The sequence below is a fragment of the Sarcophilus harrisii genome, chromosome 2 (genome assembly GCF_902635505.1).
Source record: "Sarcophilus harrisii chromosome 2, mSarHar1.11, whole genome shotgun sequence".
NCBI classification, from domain to species: domain Eukaryota; kingdom Metazoa; phylum Chordata; class Mammalia; order Dasyuromorphia; family Dasyuridae; genus Sarcophilus; species Sarcophilus harrisii.
Window position 1 is genome coordinate 46,952,426 of NC_045427.1, and position 9,927 is coordinate 46,962,352.

General features: G+C 41.1%; 1 protein-coding gene across 1 annotated transcript; it reads left to right on the forward strand.

The window, feature by feature from the left end:
• Positions 1–3,953: 3,953 nt before the first annotated feature.
• On the forward strand, positions 3,954–9,557 carry PABPN1L (PABPN1 like, cytoplasmic). The gene is made up of 7 exons (XM_012540378.2): positions 3,954–4,178; positions 4,901–5,132; positions 5,366–5,433; positions 5,956–6,062; positions 6,285–6,372; positions 8,682–8,830; positions 9,501–9,557. Exons 1-7 carry the CDS (start codon positions 3,954–3,956, stop codon positions 9,538–9,540), a joined length of 909 nt encoding a protein of 302 aa, XP_012395832.1. The 3' UTR covers positions 9,541–9,557.
• Positions 9,558–9,927: the final 370 nt, after the last annotated feature.

Below are 9,927 nucleotides of genomic sequence, written 5' to 3' on the forward strand. Positions count from 1 at the left end.
TGGGTGAGCTAAGCGAAACGTTTTCAGTTCTCTGGTGAGGGCTGAATTTAAGCTATAGCATGAAGGGTTTAGAAGAGACAAAAAAGAAAAACTTCCAAAAAAGCAAAGTTGTTAGACAGTTGAGTCACTCTCCTAAACTGGAGGATTTTCTTCTCTGGGTGGAGCACATCTTCTGATGTGAGGGCTGGTGGAAAGAAAATATTCTCTTTAAAAGCCCAACAGATTTTCTTCTTCACACAATTACTAAAGTCGACTTCCAAAAGCTTAACTCTAATAACATCATTCTCCTATTCACAAACTTCCCATGGGTCCCCACTCCCAACTGAATGAAATATGAGTTCCTTCACCCAGCAGACAAATAATGTGGCCCTTCCCTCATTTTATTTTCCCCCTTACATTTTATCTTAAATTTTTTTCAATCAACAAAAATCCATTTTCTCATCCTCCTACCCCACTTCATTCCTGATCAAGAATGAAAGAAAAAAACAAAAACAAACTCTTGTTTAAGCATGTATAGTCAATCAAAACAAATTTCTACATTGGCTGTATCCACAAAAAAAAAAAAAAAAAAAAAAATCTCATTCTGCACTCTGAATCCTTCACCTCTCTGTAAGGTAGTGGGTATCATTACATTAACTAGAGTTCCTAATTTTTTTTCAAAGTTGTTTACCTTTACTATTGTATCATCATTGAATAAATTGTTCTCCTAGTTCTGTTCACTTCACTATGCATCAGTTCATACAGGTCTTCCCATGTTTTTCTGAAACTCTCTCCTTCATTTCTCCCATCACAATAGTATTCCATTGCATTAATATGTCATAAATTTTTCAGCCATTCCCCATTTTATGGCCATCTTCTCAGATTCACATACTTTGCCACCTCAAAAGGAGCTATAAATATTTTTATATACCCTTAGAGTTTGTTTTACTTAGGACCAATATATCTGCTGTCCCTCTTATTTCTCCTTTCTTTCCTGTTTTCCTTTTGAATGAAATATATTTCTATACCCAACTTGAGTGTGTGCATGTGTTTTTCATTATTTTAACTATTTCAGATAAGAGTGAGGGTAAAAATGTCAGCTGTTCTCATCCTCATTCCCTCCTCCTTATATACATGCATGTCTACTTGCATGTCCTAATTATATATGGTAATCTTAACTTTACCTCACTCCTGTTGTATTCCTCCTCCCTCCTTTTTACATTCTTTACCTAAGATCAAGATAAAACTGAACCATTGCCATGTCTTGTCTAATTGGACTCCCTCTTTGATCCCTGATGATGATTCATATAGAAACATATGTCTCCTTTGCCCATGTTAAAATGTAAACTTATCCTTATTTAGTCCTTTATCTCTATTTACCTTTTTAGGTTTCTCTTAGCTCCTGTGTTTGACTTCAAAGTTTTTCCAAAGCTCTGGTCTTTTCATCAAGGATGCTTGAAAGTCCTCTATTACATTAAACATAACTTTTTCCCCTAAAGCATTACACTGAATTTTGTTAGATAAGTTATGCTTGGCTGAAAGCCCATGTCCTTTCCTTCTGGAATATCATATTTCAAGTTCTGTGCTCCTTTATAGTGGTGGCTACTAAGATTTTTTTGATCCTGATTCTAGCTCCTTGAATGCTTTTTTCTGGATGCTTTAACTGCAACCTCTGGATTTTGTCTATAATATTCCTGGGAATTTCCATTTGGGACTTTCTTTCAAGAAATGACTAGTGGATTTTTTTTCTATTTTGTTTTTCTCTCTGGTTCTAAGAGATTTGGACAGATTTTTAAGGTTTCTTGAAATATAATGTCTAGACATTAGGCTTTTTGGGGGATCATGGTGTTCAGATTCAATGATTCTTAAATGTTTTCTCTTCAATCTGTTTTCTAGGACAGGGTTTAGAGGTTTGGGAGAGTTTTGGTTTTGTTTTTGCTATAATATATTTTATATTTTCTTTTATCTTTTCAAACTTTTAACATTATTTTAATATTTTGTGTTGCTTCATGGAGCCATTGGTTTCCATTTGGTCCATTCTAATTTTCAGTGATTTTGTTGCTTGCACAACATTTTGTATTTCCTGTGCCAAGTTGTTAATTTCATTTCCAAATTTTTTCCTTAAGAACTCTCATCCCACTTATAAAAATTTTTTTATCTCTTTTTAATTCTTGCTTCATCTTTTCCAGGAATCCTAGTTGAGTTTATACTCAAGCTATGTTTTTCTCTGAGGTATTGTCTGTAGATTTTTTTTGGATCATTCCCTTCTTTTGGGTTTATCTTGAACATCTCTGTTCACTGGGATTTTTATTTGTTCATTCTTCTGGCCTACTCCCGGTCTTCAGACTTGATATTAGGGCTGGGATCTGCCATATTTCTGGAGGGATGGTCTGGGCTGATTCTGTTGCTGCTTTCCTAGGGTTTATATAATTCCAAGATCTCAGCGACAGGCTGGAGACTTGAATGCTTTCAGTACTATCTAAGTGGTCTGACCCAGGGCAAAGTCTGATTGCTGCTCCCTTGGTTTGAGTTCTGCAAAGTTCCTGACCTAGGTGTGGGTTTGGACTGCTGGACTCACTTTCTATTAGCCAGCGGGGAAGTCCTCCTGGTTCAGAATGGCAGAATTGTAGGCTCCCTTTGGTTTAGGTTTCCTGTCTTCATAATTCCTCCACAGACTAAGTTAGATGTTGAAACTGATACCATACTCTGCTCCTGGGATCTGAGCCACACTGCTGCTAGCTGCTTCTGAACTTCCTCTTTCCCCCATACATAGGTGTACCGCCCAGGACTTCCCTTCTTGGGAGTGCCACCTTCAGGAGTAGATCCCCTTCCCAGAACTGGGCATTGGGGCAACAAAGCTCCCAGTTGGCATCTGTCCCTTCACAATACCCTGGCATAGGTCTGGGACTTCCTCTTGCCCTGAGGCACAGGCATCAATTGGGAAATGGCTGAAAAAGTTAGAATATATAAATATAATAGAATATTATCGATGGTTATAAGAAATGATGAAAGGAACAAGGTTAGTGAAACTTGGGAAGATTTGTATGGATTCATGAAGAACAAAGTGAGTAAAACCAAAAGAATAATTTATACTGTATTATATTATAATGGCAATATTGTAAACATGAACAATTTTGAAGGACTTAAGGACTCGGAGCATCCAACCTAATGACTATTTACGTTTCCAGAAGACCAGCAATGAAGCATACTATCGGGCTCCTCACAGAGAGATGGCAAATTCAAGTTGCAGAATCAGATACTTTGGTCAAGATAAGATTTTGTTTTGCTTGACTATGATCATTTGTCACAAGGATTTTGTTTTTCTTGGGGGTGGGGATGGGGCAAGATAAGAGAAGAAAAAAAGTGCTTGGTAATTGAAAAAATTAATTAAAGGAAAAAAAAGATAAATTGGATGATCCCTTTCCCCAAGGAACTAATAGCCTAGTAAAAATCCAGCACAAGAGATAAGGTCTGAGCAACTCGAACCAGAAAGCAATCAAGTGTTAAATTGTGTGCTATAGATTCTAAGTATGGTAAGTATTCCAGAGATGGGAAGGATGAGGGATGGCTGCTGTCAATATCTGTCATGGAAGAGGTGGACCTCAAAGGGAGGGTAAAATATCATTTTTAGCATTCATTAGATCAGATTTCATAGATCAGATTAAAGGAGAGACCAGATTGAGACCTTACCCCGTCTTCAGAAAGGATTGAGGAAAGGAGAATACTGGGTTATCCTGGGGGGAAAGCACCAGACCTTTGGGCTTTAACTACTGAGATGGGGATCCCTACGGATGATGAACTGTAGTCAGTCTAGATTTCTGGCCCAGGGCCCTTTAAAGAGCTTAAATGGAAACAGCTGGAAGAGGAAGGGAGCGATTAAAATCCCTGGGTCCTGGGCTCAGCTGATTTCAAGCCTAGGGGAACTGAGTCAATAGCCTCACCACTGTGAGTGCTAAAATCAAGGGGTTTCACCCATGTGGTTTCCCCTTAGCAGCAACTCTCTTTTCCCTCCTCCTTCCAAGGACTGGCTCCAGAATGCTCTCTCAGACCCTGAAGGGCTAGGCTGGGGGGGTGAGGTACAACCTAAAGAGAAGGTGCTGATGGCTTTTCCAGTAGAGGAGGAAGAGGAGGAAGAAGAGAGTGCTCTGCTCTCTCTTCTAGACAGAGGAAAACTGGAGGAGACGTTGGGGGCTGACTTAGTAAGTAAAACTCTGGACTCAAGGCCATATTTTCCAATCAACATGCATTCAGCAAGAACTTACTTTCTATGGGCAAGGCAGGCATTCATACTCTGCCTTTAAAGAGCTTCCATTCCTTTGGGGGTGGAGGGATGTGTAAATCTTGAGGTACACACAAAGTACTTTCAGAGGAAGTAGAAGGTAATCTCTGAAGGCAAGTAGTTGAAGAGACCCAGAAAAGAAGGGATATGATATCAGTTTTAAAGGAAGCCAGGGCAGAAAAAACTTTGGGTTTTGGTTCATTGACTCCCTGAGGGCCTTCCTGATCTGCCCTTGCCTGAAAAATGAAACCAGGGAGGAAACTAGCTCCCTAAAAACCTCTGGGGGTTTCATATTCCTAGGATTCTGGGACTTCTCCATCCTTTAACAAACTCATCTTGATCATGCAGTCTCTGAAGGTGGTTTTTTCCGGCCATGGCAGTTTCTACTGAATCCTCATAGGCAAATTCAACAAAAGCACTGATTTATCTCTGGGGAAGGGAGGAGAGGAATGCAAGGAAAGGTTCTATAGCAATCCTCTGAAAGAAATCGGGGGAATTTTAGAAGTTTAAAAGGAAGCAAGTGATGAAGGGGTTCCCACGGGTGAGGAGGTGAGAGAGCCAGTCCACTGTATTGTTTGCTGGGCTTCCTTCCCCATCCTCACCCCCCTGGAATTGGTCTCTGAGGGAACCTGACTTTAACAGGAGGAAGGTGTTTCCATCCATTGGCCTCAAGGAGATGGGTGGGAGCTGGAGGACATCAGGACCAAGCTACAGAGAATGGAAGAAGCCCATGAGAAACAGGAGCTCAAGGGCATGGAAGGGGCAGAACAGCAGCAGCCAAAGGAGAGGGAGCTGACCGCGCAAGCATCCAGCCCTCTGCTATCGCCAGCCCTGAGAGACAAGGAGGCTGCTCATCTGCTGAGCACAGAACATGGTAAGAAGCCGGCTTTTGGACTTTCTCCACACCCTACTGGTCCCAACAGGCGTTGGAGAGGGGGAAAGGAAGGAGGGGAAGTGAGCCTGCAATGGGAAGGGGCATCCTTTTGTCTGCAAGGATCCAGGAGTCACATTAGCCAAGAAAGTAACTGGGCACATAGATTCTTGGCTCTGTACAATGATCTTCCCACGCCACCTTGAGCTTCTCCTGCAAATATTTTCTCATTCTAGGTATACCCTTCCCAGGGACACCCATTGAGAAGTTGGAGGCTGATCACAGATCTGTCTACGTAGGTAATGTAAGTGGTCAGAAAGGGTACTGAGGGGGAGGGACTATTGGTCAAGTCAACTCTTCCGTGAGGTAGAGAGTGGATAAGACAAGCCCAGCTTATAGATGGCCACACTGTCTTGACCGTTTTGGCCCAGAGTAGGCCAATTAGATAAAAGTCTCTTGGATGTCCTACTTCTGCTTCTCTGCTGACGGGGCTCCTTGATGGTCAAATGGTCTTCCCATGAGGGAGATCCAGCAGCAGAAGAAATGAAAGCTCCATCATGGTGACTGAGGATTGGAGCCCCATGGTCTTTGAGGCCAGTGAATCTAAGCTGACCACCATGATCAGTCTGAACTCTGGTTCTACTCTCTGGAACTTCCTTTGGGGAGAGAGGAAGAAAAGGTTTGAGAAAACACTTTGTTTAAAGTTTAAAAGAATAATATACTTTTTTTTCCTTTTGCAATGAAAGCCTCCCATTTGTGGTACACACACACACACACACACACACACACACACACACGCTGAGTTCTGATGGGCCAATACTTCCAGGTGGATTACAGCGGCACGGCCGAGGAGCTAGAATCCCACTTCAACTGCTGTGGTGAAATCAACAGGGTCACCATCCTCTGTGACAAGTACTCCGGACATCCCAAGGGGTCAGTTCTGAGACTCATGGATAAAAAGGAGAGGGTGTGTTGGATTGGGTTGAGGTTAATCCTAACCTTGCCAAGGTCCTAAGATTGGTTAAGTGCCTAGATATAAATTCTCCCCTCTGAATCAGTTTTCTGGGCACAAGCAAGAGTCAGGTCATCTTCATTTTCTGCCTCTTCTTAGGAGCTTTGCTCCTACTCCTGACTCTGAACTATCCCATTCCTTAGCTATGCCTACATTGAATTTGCCTATAAGGATTCAGTGAAGACCGCCATGGATCTGGATGAAACTACCTTTAGAGGTCGGATAATCAAGGTGAGTTTATGGAAGGCAAGTAGTTAGAGGATGGATGGCTATAAAATGCCATGTAAATCACTAGATATGTAGTAAGCCTCTCATTGTTACATAAATCAAAGATATGGAATGACGGGATAGGAGGGAAAAGGGAATTTGGGAAGAGAAGGGTTTGGAGAGGAGATTCTGAAGGAAATAGTATTAGTAGAATATTTCCTTCTCTTGTATCCTTTTTCTAAAGGTAACTGGTTTTCGTTCTGAGGTACTAGGAGAATGATGATAGCCCTTAATAGAAATGAGAAATCCCAAAGAGGAGCTGGAATATTTCTTTAGAGAAAAGGGAGTTATTCATTGTTAAAAGAAATTCTATGTTGTTTAGTCATTTCAATAATGTCCAATTCTCTGTGACACCATTTGGGGTTTTCTTGGTCATATACTAGAGTGGTTTGCTATTTCTTCAGTTCATTTTACAGATGAGCAAACTGAGGCAAACAGGGTGAAATGTTCTCCCAGGATCACATAGCTAGTAGTTAGTTGTCTGAGGTCAGATTTGAATTCAGGAAGATGAGTCTTCTTGATTCTAAGTCCGAATTTAGGTTCTTGCCCAAATCCAATCCCTCTTTAAATTTCTCTATTTCCACTAAAACCATTACCATTCTCCATGTCACCCAAGTTTGTTACTTCTTGAATTGTCTTTGATTTTAATCGAATTGTTGACCGTTTCTTAGATCTATTCCCTTTATTCCATTCACATGGCCACTCTCATAATTGGAGCCCTTATTATCTCTTCCTATGTCTATCAGAAAAGCTTCCTAATTATTTTCTCCACTTCCAGTCTCTTTTCTCCCTCCTTCTATTCAACTGCTTCAAACTGCCTAAGACACAGCTTTGACCAGACACCCTTAAAGGTTCTCTATAGCCTCTAGAATAAAACATGTACTTCTTTAAAATTCTTTCCTGTAAGGCCAGAGAAAAATAGGTCAGAGCCCAACTGCCCAATATCCAAGAAAACCCCGGTAAAATCATGAAAGTTAGACATGAGTGGAAACAACTGAAAAATTAATGGAACAGACCCTCCTGATAAAAATATGTTTTACTTTTCTGAATCTTCTGGAAATTGTCCTAACCCAAATACATGTTAGTTATAGACAGGCTAGGTCATTTAAGGAAAGAAGCCATTAGCTAATTCAGTGAGGGTAGACAATTTATGGGTAGCAGCTTGTATGAATGCCTAGAAAAATGAGATGAAATATTGTTAGGAAACAGGAAATTGTAGCTGTACTGTTTGACTAAAATACAGAACACATGAAATGACCTTCTTTTATACTTTTTTATGTAAAGGTTTCTATTTCTTCCTCACCCTTAGTAGAATGTTAGCTCCTTAAAAGATTTTTTTAAATTAAAAAAAAAATGTAAGCTCCTTGAAGGCAAGAATTTTTTGTTGTTGTTATTACTATCTGGATCCCTGATGTCTTATATATATATCAGGTATTTTATATATGTATTCATGGAATAAAAGCAGTTAAGTGGCACAGTGGTTGGAGTGCTAGGCCTGGCTGGGTAAGGAAGACTCCTCTTCCTGAATTCAAACCCAGCCTCAGATACTTACTAGATGTGTGACTCTGAGCCAGTCTCCTTTACCCCATTCCCTTTAGTTTCCTCATCTATAAAATGAACTAGAGAAGGAAATGGCAAATCACTACACTATCATTTCTAAGAAAACCCTGGTAAAATCATGAAGAGTTAGACATGAGTGGAAACAATTGAAAAATTAATGGCATAGACCCTCCTAATGAAAATGTGTTCATTTTTCTGGATTTTTTGGAAATTGTCCTAACCCAAATACATGTTAGTTATAGACCGACTTATAGAAGAGGAAAATTTTATAAGATGAGGTAGTCCTGCAGACCAGCAGATGGAGTTAGCCCAAATTTGAATGAAGCCAGATCTCACAAGCTAAGCTTTGGGGAGTTCCCCATAGGACCTAATGTCCCCAGGGCTGATGTCCTCAACCAGCAAGTATATTATCTTAGAGCAGTGGTCCTCAAAGTGTAGTCCAAAGAATTGTTGGGGTCTCTGAAACCCTTTCAGAGGGTCTACAAATTCAAAATTATTTTTTATTTCTAATGTAGTAAATAGCTATATATATAACTCATGTGAACAAAAACTCTTTGAACAGATCCTCGATAGTTTTTTAACAACATGAAGATACTGAGAACAAAATTTGAGAACCATTGTCTTAGAGTCTTGAAGACTTTTTTTTCTTTCCCAATTTCATCTTCTTAACAATGACCTCTAGGTGTGTGGGGCAAATCTGCTTTCTATTCCAGGTTCTGCCCAAAAGGACCAACCTTCCGGGGATCAGCACCACAGATCGAGGGGGCCTAAGATCTCGACTTCCTGGCAGAGGAGGCACTCCTCACCGGTATAGCCTTTATATTGGGGACCGACCAAGGCCCCTAAGGTGGAGAGGTCACAGGTAAAGGGGCACCTTAGGAGTCTCAGATGAGACAAAGGGAAGCCCAGATCAAAATCCAGGCTTCTCCATAGATCCTATTTTTTCACCCTCACCCTGTACCACCTAGAAGGCCTGCTTCCAGGCCAAAACATTCTTGATGAAATTTGGGGGGGAAAGAAGGTTGGTGTGGTAGGATATGTGGGGGGAAAAAGCAAGAAACCCCTCTTTGAAAAAGGCTGGATAATTCTAGCCACCCTTATAGTAGAGTCAGATCTGGGGTGGAATGGAAGGTACTGAGTTGGGGGAGAAAGTCAAAAGATTTAGTTGCTTATTCTAGGGAAGAGGAACATCTAACTAGACTTTGAGTCAAGAATGAGCTTTCCTTTGAAGTCATTGTCATTGAGTTTGTCAAGTAATGTGACAAAAGGTTGAATGGCTAGATTCATTCCCAGTGGGCTTGATCAGCCTTTGGAGACGTGGCAGGAGATAAAGGGGTCCCAACCCCCCCCCCCCAGGAATTTCCACCAGGGAAGCAGATACTTAGTTCCTACAAAGCTATGCAGAACACCCCCGCAGAGGTAGATGCTGGTAGAGTAAACCAGTGATAAGCCCAATCCATTCTTTGTACTTGCTTTTGAAGGCTTTCTACGCACTGATACTATATAACTCCTGATCCATTTTTCTTTCACAGGGGGCATGGCAGATTCTCCCAATGGTTTGAACCATATTAGAAGTTTGGATTGGAGATGTGGGCTATGAAGAAAAAAGGACAACTGAAATCTAGGACTATCCAACTCCATAACTAGAGTGCTCAGCTAGGATTGGGTGGGTGGATGGAATAAATCTGGTACAGAGTACAAGGCAACCAAAACAGATGGCCAGCTTTAGGCAAACCCAGGGACTAAACTACAGACCTTGAAGAGGTCTCAGGTTAGGGGCTCTTTCCTCTTCTGCTTCCATTCCTGTCTAAAGGCAGATCAATCCATGTTATCATAGAGACACATGGATTTCCTGAGGGCCAGTGTTCTCAGAGCTACTCTGATCTTGAACCTCTAGCCTTTTGATCCCTTAGACCAAGGCTGGCAGAATTGGGGGGGAGTATGGGAGGGATAGAACAA

Bases quoted from the DNA above. Each gene is read 5' to 3' on its own strand.
- PABPN1L (XM_012540378.2), top strand. From the start codon at position 3,954: ATGTGGTTTCCCCTTAGCAGCAACTCTCTTTTCCCTCCTCCTTCCAAG. The intron at 5,133-5,365 runs GTAAGAAGCCGG...TTCTCATTCTAG, and splicing joins TCTGCTGAGCACAGAACATG to GTATACCCTTCCCAGGGACA. The intron at 5,434-5,955 runs GTAAGTGGTCAG...CAATACTTCCAG, and splicing joins GATCTGTCTACGTAGGTAAT to GTGGATTACAGCGGCACGGC.